At 38.9% G+C, this 27,294-nt stretch overlaps 2 protein-coding genes across 2 annotated transcripts; both read right to left on the bottom strand.

Moving 5' to 3' along the window:
* Positions 1-1,337: 1,337 nt before the first annotated feature.
* LOC113678736 (uncharacterized) lies at positions 1,338-22,105 on the bottom strand. Its single transcript, XM_027195643.2, has 25 exons — positions 21,969-22,105; positions 20,107-21,169; positions 19,211-19,410; positions 18,579-18,732; positions 17,480-17,586; positions 17,098-17,175; positions 15,807-15,980; positions 15,092-15,208; positions 14,501-14,593; positions 13,375-13,539; positions 12,565-12,618; positions 11,882-11,970; positions 10,968-11,125; positions 10,487-10,602; positions 10,167-10,276; positions 9,207-9,298; positions 8,796-8,923; positions 7,909-8,207; positions 7,025-7,105; positions 6,345-6,412; positions 5,619-5,761; positions 4,608-4,782; positions 3,978-4,127; positions 3,672-3,899; positions 1,338-3,253 (listed from the first exon to the last, which is right to left on the bottom strand). The coding sequence occupies exons 2-25, from the start codon at positions 21,116-21,118 to the stop codon at positions 2,217-2,219; spliced, it is 5,028 nt and encodes a 1,675-aa protein (XP_027051444.2). The 5' UTR covers positions 21,119-21,169; positions 21,969-22,105; the 3' UTR covers positions 1,338-2,216.
* A 1,022-nt stretch (positions 22,106-23,127) lies between these two features.
* On the bottom strand, positions 23,128-26,586 carry LOC113678737 (uncharacterized). The gene is made up of 5 exons (XM_027195644.2): positions 26,444-26,586; positions 26,205-26,345; positions 25,889-26,098; positions 25,643-25,816; positions 23,128-23,933 (listed from the first exon to the last, which is right to left on the bottom strand). Exons 1-5 carry the CDS (start codon positions 26,498-26,500, stop codon positions 23,865-23,867), a joined length of 651 nt encoding a protein of 216 aa, XP_027051445.2. The 5' UTR covers positions 26,501-26,586; the 3' UTR covers positions 23,128-23,864.
* Between the last annotated feature and the right edge of the window lie 708 nt (positions 26,587-27,294).

The following is a 27,294-nucleotide window of genomic DNA, read 5'->3' as shown; positions in this document are numbered from 1 at the left end:
TGACCAAATATTTCAATAATTCGGGCCGTTTGTGTTAACTGGATATGGATTTCACCGACACTTTTAACAATTAATAGGATTTTGAGCAGATTGAATGCAAAACTATTTTAATCAACGTCTTCACATGCTGTGTTGTTTATCCCTTCGTTTTGACGCCTCTGGAAGATTCGAAGCAATCAATCAACTTGTTTTGAAAACGTTACGACTGGTTTTGTTTCCAGATTACTGGCAAAGCGAAAACCTGAGGGAAAATGAAGGGAAAGCTCTGTTTTTTCTCTGAGAGATGGAGAAGGGATGCGGTTAATGAAATATATGTACACATACTTTGGGTTTCTTACACGACGTACAGTACTAAGGCTCCACAAAAGATTGTTCAAACAGCGTCAAGTAGTGTTATTTATATCCCGAGCATTCCAGGGTATTCTCAGCTGGCGTTTCGCAATTTGCGCTGACAAGGGCACCCTCTATATATATCCGGGTCAAATGCAAGGTTTAATTTATTTTATTTTTGGTAGACAGATTGCCTAAACATTTGAAACTGACGGGCGATTTGTCCGGAAGAATCTGTAACACGCCACCACACGCACTTGACTTTGTGACCCTATCAATGCAGAGTTCCACATTTGATATTCAGTAGATTGAGCGGCACGCTTTCAGATGTTCTCTGTACAGATTTGTGGCCGTCATTTCTGGCGTGGATCCAGGCTTTCGTCCCCCGTATTAGAGTCGAGATTGTTCCGAAGCAGATCGAAATAAAAGAACCCTTGAACCTCCTTGTGAACCCGGTAAATAGTTTCACGTATTTCTTTCTTTGTGCGGACACCGACGCACGTCAGTCGTTAAACGTTAAGTCGTGTCCGTTATTGAACCGTTATGTCCTTGAATCGTCTGAAATGTTCTCTACAACGCCCATCGCAGACGACGTACTTTAACACTGGATTCCTAGGCTAGCAAACGCAAGACAAGTGTTTTGACGCATGTGTGAGCTGTTCCAACTCCGGCAGGAGATAAATCCTATTCAAACAATCTCGTAGACGAATTAATCCAGTTAAAGCTGTCTGGAGCATCAAAGGGCAAGAAAAACGAGACAGATTGATTTCTTCGATAGAGACAAATAAGAAAACAGACGCCGCTTCTTAATTATTTTCTTTGACAACATTCTGCAAGAATCCACGCGCGACACGAGAGATCAACGCTCCACACTCGTTCTTAATCATCGGCGAGCTTAAAGGAGAGATTATGAGCCAACTTTATTCAGGCTGATTTCGGTAATTTATACGCTTTTGGAGATAAAATAGATTATTGAAGTTGAAGTGAAATAAAAATGAGACTTAAAATATCAGAAAAATCATCATCCGGAAAACTTTTATTATTCATATTCAAATAAATTAAATTAAGCAGCATATACGTTATCAATTCACAACTAAATCAGTTTCAAAAAACAAATTCCAAAGCCTCTAATCTGTCCGTTCACAGATTCCCTGTATTGCAATTCCCCACCCTCCCCACTCCAAACAAGTGATACACGACCCGTGGAAAAAGAAAACGGTTTACAGTGAAGGAATAAGATAAATTGGAATTTTAGCAGATTACTGACAATTTGCAATAGCCCTTTTCCCTTGACAGATTTTCATTTAGCAAGACTATTTCTGCGGCAATATTGCTCACAAGCAATACATGGGCCAGACATTCCAGTTTCAATAGCATCGAGTATTGTCTCCAAGTTGGCTTCTTGTGAAGTCTTATTTTGTTTTGAATGGCTGCAACGATTATTTTTGCTTTAGTTCTTCAATACTTCGTCTTCAAACAGTCTAAAGTACGACGAAACTACTACGAAACTTTATGAAAAGAAGCAATAACTAAGAACACGTAAAAATAGCAAAAACAACCTAATTTACATAAACTTGTATAACGATATAAAAATAATCTTGTGTTATCAACTAAAAATCTGTATGATTTAATATTTGTTTTTGTTTATTTATAAAATAACATTCAATATGATTTGTACTACTATTTCAAGTCAAAAGTCAATATAAAAAATGATGCTCATGACAAGCAAATCATAAAATTGCCTGAATACAAATCTCTGTCTCAAATCCTAAAATTGTACTTGCCTTCTCAGTCGAGTTTCCTTTGCATTCGTGCTCTTTTTCGAGACCAGTCCGAAGTGCAACGAAGATTTTCCGATTTCCCTGGATTTTCTATCGGATTCCCTCCTAGATTATTTGCCAGATCATGAGCCTCGGCTCTTTGTCGTTTTCGTCCCGTCGCTTTCGCCTCAAGTCCGCATACCCTTCGCCTGCGCTTACGAATAGAACAGGGAACGGCAGCCTGGGTTTCAAGTTCTCCACTTTAGCTGTACTTCCGGTTGTGTAATATTGCATCTGACTTCTGTCGAAAATACTGTAGCTATCGTCTTGCCGAGGACTGTCGTAAATTACTTCTGACGTCTTAGCCGTTTCCGGTGACTTTACAGCCCTAGAATCTGAGTCTCTCAGAACTTCCAAGTAGGCTGGAGTTGCAAAGGAACCCACCTCGAGGTTTCCGGTACCGCCATCGTTTCCTGCCTTGTTTTCAACTTCCGGTAAGAGATCGCTAGGTTCATCGCCTCTAGATCCAGAAGATTCCCCAGCAGACTCACTTCCGGTTTCAAAGTTACTACCGTGAGCTTCAGCAGTCGCGTGAGCATCGTTCAGTTTGACATTTTCTCCAACAGATAGTACCCTATCCCTGGAAGCTGCATCTTCGCTTCCACTTCCGATTTCTGCTTGTCCGAGCGCAAAACCACTTCCAACTGTTTCATCAGTACTTGCAGATACTTTTTCACTTTCTTGGCCTTCAGATAGAGTTCCACCTTTGGAATGGGCCTGATCACTGAGAAGATTGAGTGGGATTTGGGGTGGCTCCGGAACACTTGTCGTCGGATGGCTTCCAAAGCCCTTGAATTCGGATAACATTCGGGCGAAGTCGTCTACTCGGAATTCGGTTTTGCCAACAACATCGTCGGAATGAACCGAGCTCCTGAGGAGGCTGTTAGCAGACTCCTCAGTCCCTTCGAACTTGATTTTGAATGAATCCGATGAAGATGCAGTCCCTACACTTGATCTAATCTGTACACCAGTCAGAGTTTGTTGTTTATCCTCCACAAAGTTAAACTCGTCATCGCTGTCGACATCTTCGTCAGACAAGTCCTCCTCATCCTCTCGGTCCGTAGTTTGTCCCTTAGCTCTGTCACTGTCTTTTGTAGGAGATGCTAACACAAAACATTGGCAAAATTCCCTTTAAAATTCAATATGAAACCCTTCCTTTTCACTTATTGATATCTTAACCACTTGCGAGAACATAGATAGTTGTAACCGTTCGGTTGACCCTTTACACCCTAACATCAGTATGCATATTCTCCATACTGTTCTTCATACATGTTCTGAAACGCTGGCAAGGAGAATCTGCACTACAATCAAGAGGTTCTTCAGTTGATTATCATTTCCTTTATTCTCATGACCTCAATGTTTGATTCAGGGGTGACATTGTAAGGAGAAATTAGATGCTTGTAACTCTCAGGGATTAAAGGGTTGAACGACTTTTGCTTTATTTTTAAAGATTTTTGAGTATAACTCCATTATTTTAATCTGAAGACTCACCAGTGCAGTGAAAAGAGGATTGACACTTACCATTACTTTGATTGGCTAAGGCCGAACCACGTGACGCGTGAGACCAGACCCCGGAGATTCCCGCGTCTGTTTGAACACAAGCATCTCTGACTTCATTCTCACGAAACAAACTCGAGTCAACTTTGTTTGTGTCGGGACCCTGTCCCGTTCCGAGGTTTGGGTTATTCTTCAGCGGGTAAAAACATCGCACACTGCTACCGTACGAGTGAAAAGCAACACAAGCTCTACCTGGAGAATGATAAACGGACGGATCAGGGATGATGCTTCATAGCTTTTGTTAGGGAATAAGAGCAAGCAGTTTCTTACCAGACACAAGCGGTATTCCCTCCAGCTGCGGCAAAGGAAACACAAGAGTGACTCCAACACTTGTACCGACCCACAGTAAACCCTCATCGGCAGCGAGGGCTGTGGCATATACTTGGTCTAGTTTTGTCTTCTCCAGCTGAGAGTCGATATCTAGGAAGAAAAGAGCAGAAATACATATTCCTGGTTGTACGGTGGGGCGGAGGGAATTGCATCTGGTTCTCTACCCATTCTCCACTCCACAAAAATGCCAGGGAAACACTGCTCATTCTCATTCCCTCTTCAAAACCGTTTCGAAGCTACCTTCCCTCTAATCATTACGGATGGCACTTGTGCTTCATCAGTATGGATAGATATGTGTAGTCGCCCAGCTCACCAGACATCTAATTCAAAGTGGAGCAGTGTGCCACTACGCTTAGTTGCAATCGGGAACATATCACTACTGTGTTTGCAGTTCATTCATAAAATAAATATTGAACAAGAGGTCAACTCAACATATTTTTCAGGCAATGAATACCTAGAAGATAGTCTGCCACAAACCAACATACCATCCAAAGATACTTGAAGGTATTAAAATTTTACTTTTAATAATTTCAGGTTTAATTTTTTGTTTCAGTCTATATTTAAACTAACCCCGTTGCATATTGGTGACAGGAGAGGCGATGCTGATATCTTGCACGTGCTTCAGTGTCTCACTATGGAACAACTTGATTGACGGCTGCTTCCAGACAGACACCCACACACCCACACCGTAACAAACAAGAAGCTTGATACTCGTCTTGGGATTTTCATCGACTTCAATCACGTGCTTTGTAAAATAATTGAAAATAATGACGCTCATCCAATGTGAAATTAATGGGAAATAAGCGGTAGGCATTCCACGAGGTGGCTCTCTTGTCCACTGTTTCCAGGTTGAATTGGAAATTTGATATGTTGGTTTTGTGGAGGGAGGAAAAACTGAAGACCTAGAGAAAAACCTGACGGCCTGGGAAAAACCTGCGGGCCTGGAGAAAAACCCTCGGAGTAGGGAGGAGAACCAACAACAAACTCAACCCACATGTGGCGCCAAGTCCGGGTATTGAACCCAGGCCACCGCGGTGGGAGGCGAGTGCGCCATCCCCGCTCCCTTTCCATGCCCTTTAGGTGCATATAAATGGATGAAGAATTTTATATCGTCATCAAACTATGTCAGTTGAGTTGAAGATCACAGATTTCGAAATAAGGTAAAAATATAGGTCACAGGCGAATGCGTCATTGATGTTTACTACGACGTCACTTACCTCGAAGCTAATCACTTTTCGAATATATATTTTTCGTTTAGGATTTTTTCCCCTCTTCTAGTGGGCATCTACAAAATTAAGTTTCATTTGTCCGAAAACAATTGGAAAAAAAGAACGCGAGATTTTGGCGAAGAACGGCTCTGAATTTTAAGGAGCCATACTGGCGAGTGTGGACCACTCATCTGACCAATGACAGCGCGCGGTTACCCCTCCTATCCAATTATATCCAAAAAATTTTGTATGTGTTACTATCCACGTTTCATGACCTAAGAAGAACGACGAGGCCCGGTGTAGCTCTCCTCACTGGCTGCAATTTCTATGAAACGTTTCTTTTTTTTTTATATATGTCGTCATTAACAGGTACCTTGATAATCTCTTCATTGCAGTCTAAAATGAACAGCTTGTTACCACAGGAACACCAAAGATTTTCTTTCACAGCCGCCATCGCCATGACAGGAGCTTTACCGAGACCGACGGCCTTTGGTTCACTGAAGTTCCATGTGCCCGCTAAATACAAATAAAATGCAAAAAGGAGACTAAAAATCCCTTGCATTTACGTGTTGCCTGGCTCGTACCACCTCAGAGGTTCCTTTGGTTAAAAATGTTTACTTTTACTGCGCATGTTACTTCTGATGGAATTATTGGGTATGCAAGTTGATGAGGAGCAATTGTATGCACTTTTCCACTAGAACGGTACGGCGTTCAATGAACACGAGTTTTTATTTCAAGGGTGATAGATGTTACAGAAAAGTGCACATAAATATACACGAACTGAAAAACATACTCTAACACTACGAAAAGCACATGACAGTCACAGAGAAGCGCAATGTACACGAAATTACAGTACATTCAACCCTTTTCACCCTAACATCAGTATTGATATTCTCCATACTGTTCTCTATACATTTCCTAAGGTGCCATTAAAGAGGATTTGTTTAGCAATCAAGAGCCTCTTTAGTTGGTGATAATTTCTCCCTATTCTCGTGACCTTAGGGCTGATTTTGTAAGGAAAAGTAAGATAGAAGAGTTCCAGGGTTCAAGAATGAATAGATACAAAACATGGGATTGATGATTCATTCGTTCATGTTACCTTGATTGCGTTTGAAAATAATAACGCTACCATCAGCCACAGCTGCAAAGATTTTCATGTTTATCGTTCTGAAAAGAATATATATATAAAAAAAGGAAAAATGAGTGCGAGTAAGTTGACACCAGAAATTACTGTATGAGGGCACAGTAGTGCAACGCCATGTTAAAACCTCAGTGCAATCGTCCAGTTCTAACAATTAACCCCTTTCACCCTAACATCCCTCTGCATATTTTCTACACTGTTCTCTAAACTTTTCTTTAGGTGCTGACAAGGAGAAATTATTCAACAGTCATGCATTAGCTTCAAAATGTTGTGAACAAAATGTTGTCGAATCACGAGGATCAGCCGGTAACAATACAGACCACGCTAAACCACGAGTTTTTCAGTGCGTGACCCTTGCGTGACAAGTTGATGCGAGCAGCGTTGTCTGTAGTCTTATCGACAACGGCAAATTGACCGATCACTGAGATTGCGACATTATTGCCAGTTGTGGTAAAATTGAAGTTAATCGACAAAGAAGGACAGGAGGTTTTTAATTTTTTGCATTTCATCTTCCGAAAGCAATGCAAGCCAATCTCTGTATAAGTCAAAATATCCACAGGCCCTGACGAGATTCTCGGCAAGGACTTTCGAACCAGTCTACCAATCGTATAGAACATGCGTAACTACCATCGGCTTACTTGATTTGCAAGACTGCGTCTGGAAGTTTTACTGACATGACGTAGCGCCGTGTGGCGTCCGCCGCATTATAGATAAAAATTCTGAGGAAAAACGTGTAAGAGTGATAAAGGTCAGTGATAAGATAGACGAGTTCTAAAACTTTTCCAGGTTAGCAAAGTTGAGACAATTTGTATCCATGTTAAGTTCGAAGTCAAACTTGCTGATTCGTAATTAGGAGGACTGGTACTCTCCCTAAGTGGGATGCAAGCCTACCGCAGTACCACAGGTTATGCGTCGATCGACTCAAAGCTTCAACATCTCCCTGGGCAAACCCTCCTCCCCCTCCCCCGCCCCCTTATTTGAACTTATCTGAACTTATTTGAACTTATCTGAACTTATTTGAACTTATCTGAACTTATTTGAACTTATCTGAACCCCCATCAGGAAAAATTGTGTTCAAATGCCCCTCCCAATTTTTCATGTAAAAGACAAAGTCAGCTACGGTGACTTTCTGCACATTGACCAAGCTTTAAAACCTAGACCTGGTAGACCTTTTTTCTGAGCTATTTGCTCGCGAAAGTAAATTATTGACCTTAAACACCTCTAAATTTAAAGATATAACACTTTTATTCCTAAAAAGAATCGACACCGCCTGTTCAAATTCCCCACCTCCGCCCCCACCCACCGGGCATGGACGACGGCCAAATGCCCGTGGATTACTCCGGGGGCGGGGGGGTATGTTAAAGCTTCGAATTGATCGGCTTATTACCTTCTCATTAACCGGGGTAACCCGCCCACCACTAGGAATAGGGAAACAATGCAGTTTTTGGTAAGGAATGATAGATAAGCTGAGACCTCAAACAATGAGCCAAGCCTGGCTGATAGAAGTGGTCCTTGACCGTACCTTCCTCCCTGTGTTCCTAACCAGACCGTGGGAAAAGGAAAGCCAAACCTTCCGCTGACCGTTCCCTTGAATTTCTTCTCCTCGCCGCAGGTCCTTTCCATGTAAGCACCACACAAGATATTGGACTCACACACGTGAAACGACTCTACCACCTGTGGAGGGGTGGCAAGGGAAACTTTGACTACAGACACGTGACCGGCATTATCTCCACTTCCGCAAAGGAGCCAAAGAATGTTGTAGTTGTCGTGGACACCGGGAAGAGAATCCGAAATATCTGGACAACTCACGATACATTGAATCTGTAAAGAAAAAAAATAATAAAAAGAGTTTAACCTTCATCACTGGCAAAGAGCAGTCCTTCCTTATCGGCAAAGTCCGTCGCACCAGTAAAAAAAAAATCAGCGAAAACCAAAACTGATGTTAGCGCGCCGAGTGGAACTTTGAGAGTGAGGCACACCCAACGCGATAAGATCAATTTTCGATTTCACCAATTTGTTTTTACTCGCGCGACGGACTTCGCGGAAAAAGAAAGGACTCAGTACTCTTAGTCTACCTCCGTTAGAGCAATACCTTCCAAACTACATAAAGTATCCCCTGATAATATGAATACATAAAGTTATAAGCATTTAGACATGTCCCTGAAAATTTCTGTGGAGAACAAACCCACTATAAAAGTAATAGCATCAAAGAAGTAAACTCGCGAAACAGAAAACACGGACAAAAACCCCTGCAACAGAATAGGGAACCAGGAACAAACTCAACCCACATGTGATACCAACTACAGGTCTTAAAATCGAACCCAGTCACGGTGGTGGGGGAAATGCTCTTAACACTACTCTCTCTCAGCTCCTTGTAAACGTTTCCGTTGCAAGAACATGATAACGTACCTTTGCCCTCTGGTTGAGCATAAATAAATTTGAGTTATCTTTGAGGAGAGGCATGTTCCGCCTTTGAACGGCCACGCCTCCAGTTCCATCATCTTCTGGAAGATACCAACCTGGATTGTTTTCAGGGGCTAGAAGCAACCAAACAAAAAACGAAAAACAAAGAGAATTTAGCCACATTGAAAATCATCTTAAACGTCAGGGAAACCCTTAACCCTAACATTCCACAAACATTTCGATTTAAGGAAGATAACTTCTATGTGGTGGTCTATTCAAGAAAGATTCGCTTCATGTTTTTCATAATATCTTTCTGCAAGTCAAGTTCTGGTCGCTTGGTAGAAGCACACTGGGACAAGTCACTGAGGGAGTTTCAACAAATAGCTGGTAGTAAATGCACGAAAAAACTCGACTTACCCAGTCGCAACTTAGACGTATTAAGAGCTGTGACCCATTCCGCCTTCACTGTTGGCGAGTCTGTGCTAAAAATGTAGTTTACATTGCCATTCCTGCAAAACAATTGTACTACCAAGTAATGTATTCATCAGGATAATTGTGGTGTTCTTTCTTTCTTTCTCTTTTTTTTCAGTTTAATTGAACCCGCTCTACCTAATTAATGTGTTTGATGATATTGCTCATTCAAGTGACGCAAGGATAAATGGTCCAAATCCTGTTGAGTAATATCGGGATGACTGACCGAAAGACTGTCTGACAATCTGGATGACTGACTGATCGACTGACAGACATACGAACAACGAGGGTAAGTTTCCAAAGAAACTGCAGTGCGGCGACGGTCGGGAGGGGCGGGGGTTGGGGAGGCGGTGTAACAAGATAACTTGGTTTTATCAACTGCGTTGATAATGTCAACAGGCCACCGTAACGAGTTTCTACAGTTGACGTCTCGAGGATGAGCCCTTCGTCATAGCGAATGACTGACAAACAAACTGACCGACTGACTGACTAACTGAACGGACTGACAGACTGATTGACTGACTGAGACTGAATAGCTAACCAACCAAATAAATGATTAAACGACTGAGTGAACAACCCACCCACTGATCAACAAAGTCACTGACTTACTGACCAACCGACCAAAGCGATTGCTTGCGTTCAAAAATACTAAATCAAAAGTTCTAAAAGAGGACTAAGGGTAACGAAAGAGAAAGAAGCTAAATTACCAACTGTTTAAAGCTCACTATTAGGACATTAACACGTGCGGCCAAACTCATAACTAAGATGGGCAACACGGCTTTGTACCCAGTTGTTACATAGAAATTCACAACTTTCTCCAAAAGCGATATTTTCAAGGCACCATTTTTACCAAAAATCCCCGAATTCAGTCCGAAATAATTTTACACCGTTTAGTGTTACTCTTACTTAGATGGCAATGACAACTCGAGCCAATAAAGATTGGCTAGTCGTGTTTCTTCCTCGATTGTCCTCTGCACTGCCTTGTGCCATTTCTGAACCTTTTCCATATCAAGAACCTGAAAAATTTTTACCAAAAGCAAATTACATATCTAACAGCAACTGGTGCTATACATGACTAATATCCCAACGTTTCGGAATCATTTCGTTCTCAATTCAAGCCCTTCCCCCAATTTTTATGATCCTTTTATTTTACATCAATTCACGGTCTCAAATCACACGGCCTGAAGAGAATACCTCTTTTCCAAGAGCGCGAATACGAATCTAACCTGGTATGACCGTCGTAGCGTGGACACGAGGCCAGCGATTTGACCAATGATAGCTAAGTCCTGCTGCAGGTCTTCAAAGTGTTCCCGGCAACCACTGTAAGCACTTCGATACTGACCTGTTTGGGAAAATTTTGCAATTTTTTATCATTCGAAACAAATAGATTCCATTTTGCTATTTGTGTGTAATGCAAAGGATCACAAAGGACGTCAAATTGTGGTAAGAACATCACAGAGACATTCTGCTGCGCTCTGTGTGCCACATGACACTCATCTAAAACTACTCTAAACCTGCGAATGACTGTGAATTAACGAAAAATCATATATGTGAACTGCGGATTTCTAAATGAATACGAGAGATCTTCGCAGTAATGAACACTACTTGAGCAGCTTTATTTTCACTTCTGCTTAAATGGTGTTCGTTACTGCAAAGATCACTTCCATATTCATTTAATTACTGTGTGTCAGAAGACATTGTACCTACCTTCATTAGAGTGCTTTATCGTTGTTCTGTAGGAATTTGTCAGTATGTTAACACCCGGACCATATTCCACGATATTCACATCACTCAATGGAACATTCCACTTCAGTTTGTACTTGGCTTTTGGGTCAATAACCATGTGCATGGCACGGTCTTTCTTCCTGAAAGGGAAACGAGGTCACAGATACCAAAAATTCCAAACTGTATCATGGTAGCCAAAGAAATCAGTTACCAAAATTCCCCAAGTTCTCCAAAGTAAAACCGAAAAATTCCCCGCCGCAACAAATACAAAATGAAAACACAGGATCAGCGTCCCGCTCCTTTAATTACAAGCGTCATTTCCTCTCAGTACTCCTTTGGCTTAACGTGTTCTAAGCATCTAATTTCTCAACCCCTGGATCAAACATAAAGGTTACTAGAAAACGGAGCATGAACAGCAGCTAATTAAAGGAAGCTCTTGATCGGTAAAAAAAAAATCTCCTTGTCAGCTTCTAAGGAAATATATAGAGACCAGTATAGAGGATATGCATACTGATGTTAGGGTGTAAAGGGTTGATATATTGGTCAAAAGTCACAAAAAATCCTTTGGATCGAGGCCCAATGTAAGAAGACGAGAATTGCATTTGTTATTTTGTTGTAAAAACAAATGTTCCCTGATTCATGATGAAATTCTATCTTTCTTTTCTAGAACTATTTCTTGACTTTTAACAACTATTAAAAATTAACGAAGCAATCGATAAAATAAATATAGAATCAAACATAGATTTTTAAAAAAACGAGGCAAAGAAAAAAGAGCAAATCAATCTATCGATCAGTTCATTGCTGATTTGATTAACAACCAACGTTATCTGATCATTAGAATTATACATTCTCCGAGAGGAAATAAATGGTTTCAACTCTACTCGGCAATCTCTTACCCCTTAATGAGAGAAACACAAAGCAGCATGTCTGACAACATGATAATGCGTCGTTTCTTTGTCCCAAGGATTGATTCACCTTCAACATTCTGAGACGATAAAACAATAGAAATATTGAAGACAAAACAAGGAACAAGTAGTAGAGCTCTATCATCTCCAATACCTAGAAAACTACTTATCGTGTAGAGGAGAAGAAGAGGGGTGCTGGGGCGAGATAAAATAAAAAACTAGCGTTCTTCTCGGTAACCTACAATCGCCAGTTCAAAAAGGAAAGAGACGTACATGGAGATGCAGTCAGTCTGCGTGACTAAGACTGGCGGTTTTGTGGACGCGACAAACGTTGCGCGGCCGAGCTGCCAGAGATTGGTCGTTTTCACAGATCCTACCGCTTTGATTTTCATTGGGCTCTTAAACCGCTTGGTGCACATACAACCATCGCACAAACTTTGCTGATGCCAGATTTTCACACCGGCTTGTGTGGAGGATCACTGCCGAATGGATATTTTCTTTCCCATTCGTCACTAAATCAAAACCTGTCTGTGGCATACATGTTACTTTCACAGTTGCTCTTCACATTATTGTGAGTGGTCTCTATCTATTCCATTTTAGTGAATGCCAGAGAGAAAATTTCGTCACGGTGCCTTACAACTTTTTCAACAGCCTATATTAACACATTTACTTACACATTGTACGAAGTCGTCCTGTCTTATGAAGTACCTATTTCCAGAAGCCAAAGTCTGAAGGTCAAAGAAACAGAATTAATATCAGTTGCTGCAAAAACATACTGCAACTGTCACACTGCCTTTGATAAGTAGTGATCCCTTGTAAAAAAAATCTTTAACTCAAGTAATTTCTATAAGCTATCTTTGTACCTTTTTTATTTACCCAGAAATTATCCATGCTGAGTGCACCACGATAACATAATTTTGAGTTTTTTTTAAGCTCCAATTCCACTGGCAATTTCAAAAGGTCCAATCTATTTCAAAATTTCCAAATTACTTCTAAGGGGTCTTGTATGCCAAGTCTCTGATATTCTATTGATAAATCATCAAAATGCCAGGTAATAGGTAATTCTGATCTTTGTTAGGGACATTTGGGTAAAGCAAACTCATTATTACTGGCAAAAATTGATGTGAACCAACCTTGTTCCGGACATCTTCTGTTAGCAATAGGGATACCAAGGATCAGTAAAATTCTGATAACTCAAACCCTTGGTTTTGGAAAATCCTTACACTTTGAGACAAAACTGGCATCTTTTCCCCCTTCAGGTACTGTCCTTTTACCCTTGAACCTTGTATAATTCAAACCAACCTGCTTCCCTCAAAGAGGTTCCAAGTTTGGAAGAATGTTAGTATCTGAGCAACTTCCCACCTAACCCCTCCCACAACAACAATCAACTGATAACAAGTTAGGATTAATGTTAGGTTAGGAGACGGATAGGTGCACAGTTGCTCAGATACTAACTTTGATCCAGAACTTCTATTTCAACTGACCTTGTGGCTTTGTGCCACCAACCCATCCAACAGTTTCACTTTATTTCTTAGCTCAGCCTCTCTCTTCCTTTCCCTGAGACTTTCTGCCAGACACTCTAACTGAGTAAGAGCAAGCTGGAGGGGAACACGATCTGGATGGTCCCTAGGAGTCACAACCAGCAACTCCTATGAAAACAGTAAAAGTGATTTGAATAAAGACTATTTGGAAATGAGCTTGAGTATAAAGAGTGGAGACCAGGTTGTTCCAAAGATGTTTACTACTATTCCAGAATAAAAAGTTAAACTTGGTTTCAATATCTCTGCCTCAGAGGTGTACAATTATAGTAAAGTTTGAGGAGAAATCTTCTGCACAGCTATAAAAATGAATACTACCAAGGATTTCTTAACTTAGTCACATTTGAAACACAGCCCTGGCCTCCACTCTGAAAGACCTCAATTGAGTCCCAGCAAAACTTCTTTGCATTGTGATATTTCAAAACAAGCTTTACTACCTACCATATGTTTCATGTAATTTCAGCTAGGAGAGTTCAGTTTTAAAAGACACAAAATCTATTAATTCTCTCTGCTCATTACTTTTCTTCTTTAAAGTGAAAAACATTGTGAAGAGAAATTCTTCTTGGCCTCGCAAGTAAGTGAGAGAGATAAAAGAAAATCATCAAATGTCCAGAGGAGCAGAATGTTTGGGGGAACCTGCAAATTCTTAGCACCCTATCCAGGGGGAAGTTGTAGAATGCAACCTCGTGTCTCTGGAAAGTGGAGTAATCAAGAGCCAATTTATTTGAGATGTTGTTTACAGTGAGCATCATTATATTTGTTTAAATGCTAAACAATTTATAGTTTTTGTATCTATTGGCCTAATGTTGCAGATGGCATTTTGTGGGATTTTCCTTCAGTGTAAGGCAAAACTGACAGTAATAAAATATAGGCTATAAATTAAAAGAAAATTATCATCAACCCTGATGTAGCTGAATTGTGTTTTAAACAATGCATTCCTGAAAGCTCACCCCTCCAGCTGGAATATGTTTGTTGTTTCTCTATAGATGTGCATATAACCACTAACAGAGTTTTAAAGTACAGTTATACTAAACATTTTATTAACAGCAAGGTACAGCAGTTCATTACTAACCTGTAGAAGGGCCAAAATTTGTGGAAATCTATAAATTGGTCTCAACATCAAATTATGAAGGGAGAGGTGGTCAAGGCTTGACTGTCTGCGTGACTGACATATACAAAAAAATCAATTTTATTGGTGGGTTGAAAAGGAAAGATATATTTAACAATAGTCTTCAAATAAGGCTATCCCATCCCCTGCAAACCTTTTAATTGTGCAATAACAATTTTAATATAGTTAAAGGTTTTAACCAAAACCAACTGTTGACCATGCACACTGTGGTGGAATCACATGGATGAGGGTAGTTCTGAAAAGACAAAGGACCCTCACGAACTTTCCACATCGACTGACACCACTTGACTTTGTTGATAACTTCATTTCAGTTAAGATTAAAACTTCTGTCCCTGTCTCCCTCAGCAGTCCATTTTATAACAATTTACAAATTGACGAATTCAATGGTCAGTTCCAAAATTGTAACATGGAAAAATTCAGACAGCTGTATGTAGTACAATATTATTACAGGAGTACTTAATACAAACATTTGTAGAATGAAAGGTAATGATCTATTTGCTTAAATATATCTTTATCAAATTGCCAATTACCAACCTTCAAAAACTGTGCAAATGCCAGATGAGTTCTACAAGCTACTTTCACTGTATCCATAGCTTTGGCAAAATTGTTCACATATCCGCTGTAAGCATCCAGGACCATGGATTTGCAAAACTGTTAAAAATAAAACCAAGTAAAGTCAGTAAAATAAAAATATAAAAAGTAGGATTTTTAACCCTATCTTTTTAGAATTGATCCCTTTTAATCCTTGAGCCCCTAAGAGTGACTAGCATCTAATTTCTCCTTACTATATCACCCCTAAATCATTACTGAAAGTCCTAAGAATAGAGGAGATGATCACCAACTAAAGCAACTCTTGATTTTTAAACAAATTCTCCTTGTCAGCCTATTTGGAAATGTATAGAGAACAGTACGGAGAATATGCATACTGATGTTAGGGTGTAAAGGGTTTAACTCTTAGTATTTGACTTTCACTCTCCCTTCCACCATCCACACATTTCAAGATATTTTTTGATTTGTCTTCTCCTGGACTGTCTGCTTGACTATTTAAAGAAATATTTTTCAGTCAATCTGTGGAATCTCTAGGAGCAGGAAGCCTTGATTCTATTAGCTGTAAGCTGTGAAAAGAAAATGTTACCCAAAGACTAATAAAGGTTTGCTAATACTTGTCACAATTAAATTCAACATGATGATTAGTAATATGAAATAATATTAATAACCAAAAAAATTAGAGAAGGTAATTTAATCTCACCAGAGCATACAGGATGTCACCAACTTTCATATCTGGTGTCCAGTCTGACATCCTTGCACTCAATGCAATATTAAACATGGCATGACACTGCAATACTCTATGTACATGTTGGAAAATGATGTCAATCTTGTTTGGCTCAAGAAGATCACGCTCTCTGATGGGTAGCTCATATTGCTGTCAAAGATGCAAAAATATGCAAATAAATCAAATAATTTTTTTCCCACAGGAGTTAGGTCAAACTCTTCTTGAAGTAAATGCTTAACAGATGGAAGAGTGTTGGTATCACAAACTTCTCTAATGTAATAAATGGAATTACCCACAGATTTTGATTAATTCTTACATATGGTCTATTGGAGGACAGATGAACACCCAGGATCTGATTGTTAATTCTCCCCTCCTGTCACTACACATTTCCTTGCAAGTTAGTTACAAGAACTTGGTTCTAGATCAAGGTAACAACTTGCACCTGATAAGTTTGAGTATTCTCATCACCTGTTTGCTGGGTAATGTATGGATATTAAAGGGAGAAGTTACATGCTAATCACTGCTGGGAGTTAAGGGGTTAACAATGTCCTGCTTCTCTACTATATAAAGAAGACCAGTGTGCCATTTTTTTGTTCTTACCACATTTGGTGCTGTCTGTGATCTATTAGACACACAAGACACACAAGGTATTCGAAGGGCTTTATCTCTTTGTTATAGATTTGTTTGTCAATGGTCGATTCCCTGCTAAACCTCTCCCATTTTGTACACTATTGTGTCCAAGAATATAATTTCTGAGTCTGATATTTTAGCAGCGAATAGTGATTGTACCATGGTACAATGTAGAGTTGTTGTTTCCCATCCTACAAATTCTTCTACTTTGTTGTTGCTTCTGTTCCACAGACAGAAAACATCAATGATGTACTTCTTCTCAAGGAGTGGTAAGTCATGCTCAGGGTGATAACATCCTTTTTCTATTTTTGCCATGAAAATAGTGGCTAAAGCTACCGTCATTGTTGTATTCTTCCCTGGTTTTTTTGGTTTGTGAGAAAAAGCATCAAGTTCCCAGATAATAACAATAATAACCAGTGCGCAAAGCACACTGGAGGGAAAGAAATTTAGGAAATGAGATATGTATTACCTGCTTAGGACTCTACTCTTAGTTATTTATCTCATATAATAGAGCACAGTCTCCTTCAAAGAGCTCAGGGAATAATATGAACTTCAAGCAGAGAATAAGCAATGTCCAACATCACGTGGAAAATGGTTGTTATAAGCACTTCAAACAGCACTGTATTAACTCACTTACCTTGCTAAGTTGATCCAGAAGCCTCATATAATCTGCTTCACTCTCCAGCATGAACTTCACAATTTGGTATCTTTTGACCTGGAGAACAAAAGGGAAGCTACAGAACATACCTCACATAAAGGAGAATAGCTCAGGGTTTGAACATGACTTGTGATCAAGCTCCAAATTAATGCATGACGCATTGATCTAACAAAAAATAGAGGTTACATGGGATTTGAAGTTTTCCCATTTAACTTAATGATGTGTGAAATGCATATGCAAAAAAAAAATATGCTGATGCTCTTTGTTGTTTACTCTGTTTGATTGCATTTAACTGCACTAAAACACCAACTGCACTGTACATACCCTGTGTGATTTCAAGAAAGTAAATTTCTTTGTATACCTGCTCATTGGATAACCCTTCTGGCATGGGTGGCATGACAGGCTGCTGATAGTTTACAGAGTCTGTGATATCTGGGTCAACATAAACTGCATTTGCTTCTTCGTTTTCTATACAAGTAAAACAAAACTTACTTGTAGCAATTGCAGGGGATATTGTTAGTAGTGAAAGTGGTTCAATTTGCAGCAATGCTGAATAAAGTCAATTAATGTTCTTGCACTGTCTTGATGTGAATTCTATAATGCATATCTGGGAAAGCATCAAAGGACAATTTCCTGAGTTTCAATCAGAGGATATCAATCTATGTTGTTATTTGGGTCTAGTTTAGAAAGCTTTCACAATTATTGTAATGATTGACACAAGCATGAACAAAATGAAAAGGGAATGTTTTGGCTTTGCATCCCACAGTTTGCAGGTCTGTGAAAGGGCCAGTAACAGAGTTTGAAACAGTCTCATTTATCCAGATAAGTTTATGTCCATGGGTACACTCCACACTGAAAATTTAAAAAAATTGGAAACTTCATAGAAACCAATACTGAAATAATGTAAAAGTAAAAATGTAAATATACGAATTAGAATGAAGAATTGAGAAAAACTCTGAAGTTTTGTTAGTTTTTTCTAATGTTTCCATTTTAAAAGTGAAAATGAAATAAAGAATAGATTTGTTGATATGAGAAGTGCCTAACTACAATTAATCAAAACTGTCATTTATAACAAAATCCTCAAATGTGATTGGTTATCACCAGCCTGATTTGAGCACTTACTGAAAAGTGTAATGAGACAGCTAAAGGAACAGTTAACACATCCTGCCTGAGTACAGAACAACTCATGTGCATGCGCTGTTGTCACACATTTTGCCAAGTGAACTATTGTTTTCTTGTTATGAAAACATATAACCAATGTCTAGTTCCTTCCTCAAATTTTGAAATAGTTTTGATTAATTGTAACAGGAGTTCATGTTGTCCAATTCTGTGATAACAGACTTTACTCTGTCCTATTATCATTGTTAATGTAAAAAATATCAAATTATCACAGATCTGACAAGGTTATTTTCAATATTAAAACTATCATTGTGCATCAATAAAATACAAACACATTGCACCTTTTTGTGAGTTACTGGCCAAGTATGGTATACTTGGCACTCTATTCAGTCCAAGGCAACCCTTGAATTGGGCCTTCAGTCCTGGACTGGTCAGTGATGACTTCTTCCCAGTGGAAAATGGCGAGAAGTTTGCAATTTCTGATACAAATTGAAACTGAATAAAGAGAAAAAAATTACATTGGATTCCCAAAATACTTGTGGGATGTACAACATGACATACAAATGAAATTTCAACTGTCCTTATACAAACTTCAGTTTCTTTACACGAGGGACCATGAGCAAGGTATTATTTAGGAAATGAAAACAATGCATGGGACAAAAACATTACAAAAATTAGAACATTTTTGAGAATGGGGAAAGCATAAGCATATTCTCTCGGTTTACTTATGATATATCCTTCTTTGCTCATTCTACTAAGGAGGTGTTGGAGACGTTCTATCTCTAGTTTATGGTAGCCCGTTCATGTAATAACCAGGTCATGAAATGATGAGTGAATTTAGTAGACAAACATCAGGGATAGAATTTGAAAAGAGAACTTTTCTTTAGAATGCTCATTCTACTTAGTAGATAGAATGTGAAAAGAGGACTTTGCTTTAGAACATAAATCAGAACTACAAATCAAAGCAAGTTACCGGTCTCTTCCGTTCCCTCATGGGACTTATTTCCACCGTATCATATGGATCCTCTTCCTCTTCCTCATCGATAAAACCATCTTGTGTTCTTATACTCCCTCCATATGTGATGTCATCTTCAGTTTCAAAGTCTGAACCCCATGGGTCGTTTTCAGAGTAGTCATCACTTTCATCATCATGTGAAGGCATGACGTATGCCTCTGTGGTTCAAGGAAAAGAGATGATATAGTATATGATTTGAACCAAATAAATATTTATGTCAAAAGCACAAAAGTTTAATTTATGCTGTTATTTCAAGGACATTCCAATCAAATAACAACAAAGAATATACACCATATACAGTAAGACTTGACTAAAAACCCCACCAGTCAGAAAGCAAACCAGCTTAATACTGTATGATAATTTGGTTTTAAATACTAAAACAGTGGATGGCATTGAAGATGCACTCTGATTGGCTACTCAAACATTGAATATCCTTTGCTGTTCACCTCAGAGCAACATGCTCTGGATTTGCACCCGAAAATATTGTAATCATTGCTAGAATAAATGAGTTAAAAACCATCTTCTTGAGCTGTATTATTCTCACTGTTTACTATATTCTAGAACAATCAGTCAACTCAGTGTCATTAGCTAACATGAATAGGTAAATATTCATCACTAGCCACCTCCACTTTGGTGAACAGTTTTTGACTGTCAACAGTGTTGGCCACCACAAAGAGTTTCTAGTTATAAAATTTGATGTTTTAAGCCTTAGACCATCTTCAATGATGTGGTTGAAGATTCAAACTTATAAAGTTCTACCAAAAATCAAATTTAGGATGTCATTAGCATGACACTCAAATTTGGGGCCTCTAGATGTAAGTCCAGAACACTAAATACTCCAGAACAAGACATACCTCTGTTGACTATGACCTCATCATATGTTCCATTACTTTTCCAGCTCTGGGCAACACTGCTATCTCTTGGAACATCATCATATAGATGTTCCTGTGAACCAGACAGTGCACTACCAATTGTGTCCCGCCTTTGCACTAAAATAGGAGATGTCGATCTTTCTTTAGAAACATCAGCACCCTCTTGAGAGTAAAGAAAGTCATAAAATGATTCCACTTTTCTAACACCACCTTCAGAGGACACATCCATGAATGAAAGGACTTTGCGGCTCGTGTCCATCACATTATTTTCTACAGTCAAGCTAGGTAGCTCATCTTGGTTTGGACTTGATGTTAGCACTGGCTTGCAAATAATTTCCTCAAGTTTTTGTTCACCCGAGTCATTACCGGTCACAGAAAGCACATCACCTTCATCTGATGAACTCTTCTGATCAGCCTTTGGTTCAGCAGAGTTTGGTACTTGTGGCAAACGCCTTCTAGGTGGCTTGACAGGGTCACCTTCAGGACTGTGACTGAGTGAAGTTTTTTGTTCCATGTCATTACTAGCCCTCTTTCGAGGTTGACGTCTTGAGGGTACCTGAGGACTAGAATCATTTTCAGTTTTTGCTCCAGCGATGAATCCCTTGCCATCTTTATTCTTATTTAAATCTGCTTTCACTGGTGTCCACTGTTCCTTGCCATTTTCCTTGCAATTTTTCAGTCTATCATTTCGTGAACCTTGATCATTGGACTCAATATCATTAGGTTTAGATAACACCTTACTAGAGTCATTTTCATTATCTGCATCTTTTCCTCCATCAGCTGTCTTTAAATTTTCAGTTTTATTTTGTCCTCTCAAATCTTTGTTTTGGGTTTGCATAGTGCCCTTGCCTTCAAAAGGTGAAGCATCACCCCTCTTTTGTACATTTTCTGCTGGAGCAGCTTCTTCATTGCTTAAATCTCCTGAAGACACCACATCATCATAAGCAATTGAATCCCTATCACTACTGGAATCACCTTTGGTATTACTGGCCATATTCAAAAGGTATGGTCTATGTGTAATCCATCATCAGTGCATCTAGAAAACCTTTCAAAATAAGCATTGTTCAATATTGTCCAGTCTTGTTTATGATCTAAATGATTTATTGTACCTACTGGTTAGTCTCTCCTTGCTTTTTGCAGCACTAAGACAGTGGGTGTACTGCTAATCGCTCCAAATGATGATCAGTCGTTTCCCAGTTAGACAAAACCTCATTTAGTAATAACCCTTTTTTTGCCTCATGTTGAAAGCTGTGAATCGCCATCTTAGAATCTGGATGAATCAACGGGTTTTTTTTTAAAGAGATTGCAGTCCCTCTCGCTATGGATTTTCCCGGTCCAACTTCCTGTTGCGACAATTTCAATAATTATTCACGAAAACGTCAACTTTGTTTTCAACTTGACTCATCGGTGATATTGGTCATGGTGATTTTGCAAAGGTAACTCGTAGTAGGTGAGATCACAGAGATAATACATACACCGTAACACAAGTTTCGGTAACGTTCCTTGTGCAACGAAGGAATGTTACACGCAACCTCAAAAGAGACGTCTATCAGGGTTACCCACGCGATTGTCTTAACTTATTGTGAGTCATGCATGCAAAGGAACCGAACGACTTGCAACTACATTTTCTATTCCGGGGATAATTTTTTAAATTCAAACTAATAAAATTAATCAAATATTTGTTTAGCTTCTTCCTGAAACAAAAATTAAATCAAAGACCAGCCGGATTGGAAAGCCCGCCATTATGAAGCGAAGACGGTAGATCCAACCCTACGTAACTATGATAATATGGAGCAAGTATTTTCAGTCACATTTAAAATTCAACAAGGATGCATAGATTTTACCTTCACAACAAGATCTTGATTAAATTCGGCTCAAAATGACTGCCGTTCTCCTCCATAGAAGCCCCTTCTTGGGGAAAGTTTAGCTTTCAAATCAGCATTACAAAAGAGACTGGGCCTAGACCAAACGTTAATTATCAGTAGGTGTGCTGAAGCGTGAGATGGGAACGGGTCCATGAAGGGGATTGTTATTTGCACCGTACAAAAATAATTTCTTTTGATGCACCTTCTTTCTTTTCTAAACTTTTGTTTGATGTAAATATGTTGTATGAAGTGGACACTCACTCGGTGAAGATGCTTGTGTGCCTTTTACCTTTAGAGGTCATAATCAAACCTTTAGGTCTCACGGGAGGACATCAAGTTGAAGTTAAGGTCGAGTCTGCCCACAAGACCGACTTGCAAAGCTGTTGTAATACATCCTATGTTTGGTAGCATGGAGCAGCAATAGCATTGGTGCTTATCCCTGGCTGGAACAATAGTCCATATACAGGTTACCTCTTGGAATTTTTTCAGGTTTTCTTGACAGTCTACTGACACCTATTAACATCGGTATGTATAATTATTTTCCTTTCCGTTTTGTATACATTTCCTGGTTCTTATTGGGAGAGTTTTTCTAAAAATCAAAACCTTCAATTGATGCTAATTTCCTTTCTTCTCATAATCTTAATGTTTGATTCAGGCGTAATACTGTAGGGGAAACAAGTTAGTAAACACATCCAGGGATCAAGGGTTTTAAAACTACTTGGTGGAGAGGCTCCTTGAGAGAGGTGTTGTTCCCGAGAACACAATTCATTGACTTCACCAGAGCTTGCTCTCAGTTTGTTTGATCTAAGACCCAGTATGTTAATAAAATAGCTAGGTCACTGTATCTTCTGTTAAGAGTCCATGGTACTCAAAATAGTGGCTAGACTCAAGGCACAAATTGCTTCTTAACAGAAAGGAGGACATGAGTGGACTGGGATGGGAGCTCAGGCAAGGTTCAGTGGGCAGGGAGAAAAGGGAAAAAAGAAAAGGAGAAATGCAAACATTTCTCAAACAATGGTCTCTAAATACTTGGGGGGAAACAGGAATCAAAGCCAAAGGCAACAGAAGAGTACAGAATAGGAAGAGAGAGATTCTCGTCCTAATCCCCAGCCTGACAAGCCATTCAAACGAAAACAAGTTATCTAAAAAGAGCATTTTAATGAGTGCCTTTTTCTGCTGTTTGTTTGATGATGTCTGTAGCTTTTTAAAAGTATAAAAGCTTAAATGTTTACAATATAAAGAAGCTTAGATTTACCATACACAAGGGTGGAAAAGCCTCTAAGAAAATAAACCCCACAAATTCTGAATGGAGACTCCTACCAAAGAGTTGGGAGGGGAGAGTTTGGAAGTGAAAATTAACTTTATTACACGCTGAATTTTTCTTCATTTCTTGAAGGAAAATTTCAACAAGGAAGTGTCTTAAAACCAGTATTTTTCATACTATTTAAAAATCATAACAAGAATTCTAGGATTGATCCAGCAAAGAAATTACTTGAATCAAGCCTTTTAACACCCCATTTGGCAAAAATCAAAGGTCTCCCGTACAGAAAATAGAAGCTAGAGATGAGAATTAACAATCAGATCTTGGGAGTTAAAGGGTTAAGGAAGGGGAAAAGTATTAATGACTTGTGAGCATAAAACTAGTTCAAAGCTGTCTATTCAATTTGGGTAGAAAATGACAAACCCATTTCAGAAAAACCAAAAAATGAGCTATAACTATTATGCTTAATAGAAGCTGTATGTGCCCGTGCTTCAAAATGTTACATGTGATTCACTGATATATATATATATATATATATGTATATATATACTGTACAAGATGTGTCCAATTGTCCTGCAGTCATAAAAGTTGTGACATCTAAAGTACAGTGAGGATCAAGCTGTGACTTCGTCTTGATGATCTCCATTAGAAGTTTTCTGCCTTTTCAAAAATTCTTCACCCTCCTAAAGAACAAGCAAAGCACAAGTCAGACAAAGTCAGCCACAGAAAATTCAAAAAAACATAGCACTCCAGTCTTTATGGCACAAAGTGTACTTCTTTGATTTGTTTTCCTCCTTGCAACAATTATTATTTATGTTTAGAGAATTAGCAATTGTATATTTCCAAATGGTGACTAAAAAAAGTTAAGTTAAGTGCCCTTCAAAATATCAGACTTGATTTCTTTTGTTAAATCTTTTACCTCTGTGATCTAATTTTGAATTCTCTCTCATAGCTGCAATACATTGTCTTGTTCATGATTTAAGTGGTTTGATGTTATATCAGGAATACATTCTACAGCTGAAAAAATTTAATTTTGTCACATATTTGCCTTATGATGTGTTTAAATTGTGCCAAGCAGTTACTTGTCAATAACTTTTGTAGGTTGAAGGGTTAGGAGAAAATTTCTCTGATATTGGAATTGTCTTTAAAACTTTGCTAGCTCACCCATATAGAAAAGAAGGAAATTTGGGAAGGGTTTTCAGTGTAATCATCTTAGATATAGTAAAAAAATATTTTTTGAAGCTTTCATCGTTTTTTAAATTTTGGATTTATGACTGAAATCATGACTTAAGTTGAATGGAGATTGTGAGTTAAGGTGAAAAAATTTACAGGACCTAAAATAAATCTCCCTGATTCTTAACCTGGCTGTTGCATGTAAATTAACAATTTAGACAGCTGTATTTCCAATAGTTTTTGGGAAAGTCTGGTTATTTAATGAATGTATCAAATAACCAGACTTTTAAAAAAACAAGGAGACAAACAGCTTTTTTATTTGTTATTTATGTACTAAGTGACCTTCAAGTATGTTAAAATAATCCTCTAAAAGCAGATTTGCCAATTGAAAAAGAAAACATTTATCATTACTAAGGGATTTTTTTTGCTGAAAACAATGATATAGCTATGTAACTGAGGTGATCTAAGCAAAATTTATGACTGTGGTAAGATATGATTAATTATATTAAAAAAATAAAGGAAATCAACTCGCTGTCACTCTTTCTTGTTAAGAGCAAAATATTGTCACGAAACGTCACGTTAATGTTTAAGCGTCTCAAATAAAGCCCACAAACTTGACAGATGACTCTTAAAAACGAACATTCCCGTTCTAATAAAATAAAGTTCTATAAGTTCACCCTTTGAAAGTTCGTTATTAACCCTTTTGGCAAACACGCGATCTCCTGAAGTATTTTTTCCTATCACTCGCGCGGAACAGAATTTAGTGTCAAGTTTCTAACTAAAGCGTGGCGACCTTGTAGAAATTCAAAAGCTATTTGTCTGTTGAACTAGAACAGTAGTGACGTAAAAACAATAGACTTCCCATTTAAAGAAATAGAATCGCAGCGAAGCGTGCATCACATGCCAAAATGGCGTGACAGAGTCATAAAGTGCAATATTCTGACCGGACAATGTCATTTTCGCTACTAACAGAAACCAATCGAGGCGTGGAAAATAGTGAAATACACAACTCGTAAACATTACGTGCAGCGTTTTCGCGTATAGAGCCCGATTTTCTCAGCGAGCGGAAATCATTATCATAATTTAAATTTCCATGTGACAATGACAAACAACACTTTACACGGAATTTTGTCTGAACAATCTTTTGAGCATAAAGCAGCGGTACCAGAAAATCGACTTAGGAGTCCGTAAACAAAAAAAGAAACGATTTTTTTCTTACCTCGACAGTTTCTTGCATAGTTCCTTTCCGTTTCAGGTCTTGTTTGTCCTCTTCCTTTTCGCCATTCTGTTTATCAGCTTCGCTTTCTTCTATGGCAGCTTTCACCGCTTCGGTTTCCCCACGTGTTCCACCGTCAACCGTATGGCCCTCGTTTTCTAAAAACTTCTCACCTTCCTACAAAGGAAAAAGGTACCGTCGATAAGCAAAGTTCAGTACAAATTTAGCGGAAACTCTTACGGATCTCACCGCTGCGGTAACAACCATCGTCCCATCGCGTTTGACAGCTGGTTTATCTCCAGCATTTTCTTCGCAGTTTCCGTTTGCTTCTTCTTCATCTTCCTCGTCGTCGTCTTCGCCGCTTTCCTCTTGATCGCCCTCCTCATCAGTTTCTTTCATAGCCGCAGTCTCTGATCGCGTTTTACCGCGCTCTTCATCTCCAAGGAGATCGCTTCCCTCCTAAAAGTGTAAAACATATTCTCAAAAACAGGCCGTTTCGACTTGTGAGTTTTAAATTAGTGGAAAGGAAGCGAAACCAACCAACTATCGAACTTCATGATCTCACCTGTGCGGTCGCAGCCATAGTCGAAGTTCGTTTCAGTTTGCTAGCAGCGTCCTCTTCGTTTTCTTCAAGTTCTTTTAGCTGTGCTCTTGTTTTTGCATCTTCGTGAACCTTTCCATGCTCTTCTAGAAACTGTTCTCCCTCCTAAAGTAAGAAACAGAAATCATAATTCATCTTATTCCGGAAAACCATACGGTCAAGATTCTCAGAGGTGTTCGCGCGCTTTCGATCTTTCTCCTCACCTTAGCAGTCACAACCATGGTTGAGTCCTTCTTGAGTGCGGGTGCTTCTTCGGCCATCTAGTGGAAATGAACCGTCGAGAAGTTGTAGAAAGAAAGAATAAAGGCACAACTATAGCAACGGACAAAAGCGACAGAAGAAAGAGACAGAAATGAAAGATGCCGCACTAAAAAAAGACTTAGGTACAAAATAAACTTCAAAGCGCGGAAACGCAAAGAGCGCTTCGCATTGGCTACTTACTTGTCAACAGGCACAATGCCAACAGTTCTGATTGGTTGTTCCTCATTTGAAGTGCTTTCACGTGTTTAAAATTGGCTTTCATGGCGTTCTCCGATTTCCTGTCAAGAGCTCAAAACACACCAGACTGATTCAAGAAAATAAACGATCTTTCCCTCGATATTCGCAGACGAATGATAGATAAACCAACTTAAACCAAATATGGGGACATCAATAGATGTATTAGAAAGTACACAAATGATAACGGAGTACTTTGAATTTGAGACCTCTATGCTCAGCACCTGTGCTTGTTTTGTGTTAAACAAAGGCTAAAGGTTTCAGTTTTACAAATAGCAAAAACAAAGTTTCTGTTGTCTACCTATAGGCAGTAATGAATACAGCCATCTGGTAGACAGAGAACGCTAACGTCTGATTGGCGAAAAGAAAGTACAATAACACACGTGTGTAAAACAACTTTGGATGACGTCAAACTTGACCCTTTCAACAAACTCTAAACGGGGCTTAGGATTCATGCGTAACAGCCCGATAATACAAAACCAGAGAAAGAAAAAATCGTTAAGACTGAAATTAAAGGGCATTGATATAAAATTCTTGAAAAAAAATTAATAAATACAAG

This window comes from Pocillopora damicornis, chromosome 8 (assembly GCF_964200805.1).
Source record: "Pocillopora damicornis chromosome 8, jaPocDami1.2, whole genome shotgun sequence".
NCBI classification, from domain to species: domain Eukaryota; kingdom Metazoa; phylum Cnidaria; class Anthozoa; order Scleractinia; family Pocilloporidae; genus Pocillopora; species Pocillopora damicornis.
This window is presented reverse-complemented; position numbering and strand designations above follow the sequence as displayed.

What these genes read in the sequence shown, in the direction of transcription:
- LOC113678736 (XM_027195643.2), bottom strand. Translation starts at nt 21,118, where the DNA reads ATGGCCAGTAATACCAAAGGTGATTCCAGTAGTGATAGGGATTCAATT. An exon ending in CGCTACGACGGTCATACCAG is followed by an intron (nt 10,277 to 10,486) that starts GTTAGATTCGTA and finishes AAAATTTTTCAG; the next exon opens with GTTCTTGATATGGAAAAGGT. An exon ending in TGTCACCAATATGCAACGGG is followed by an intron (nt 4,128 to 4,607) that starts GTTAGTTTAAAT and finishes TTTTCTTCCTAG; the next exon opens with ATATCGACTCTCAGCTGGAG.
- LOC113678737 (XM_027195644.2), bottom strand. Translation starts at nt 26,500, where the DNA reads ATGGCCGAAGAAGCACCCGCACTCAAGAAGGACTCAACCATGGTTGTG. An exon ending in CCATGGTTGTGACTGCTAAG is followed by an intron (nt 26,346 to 26,443) that starts GTGAGGAGAAAG and finishes TTCTTACTTTAG; the next exon opens with GAGGGAGAACAGTTTCTAGA. An exon ending in CTATGCAAGAAACTGTCGAG is followed by an intron (nt 23,934 to 25,642) that starts GTAAGAAAAAAA and finishes CTTGTTCTTTAG; the next exon opens with GAGGGTGAAGAATTTTTGAA.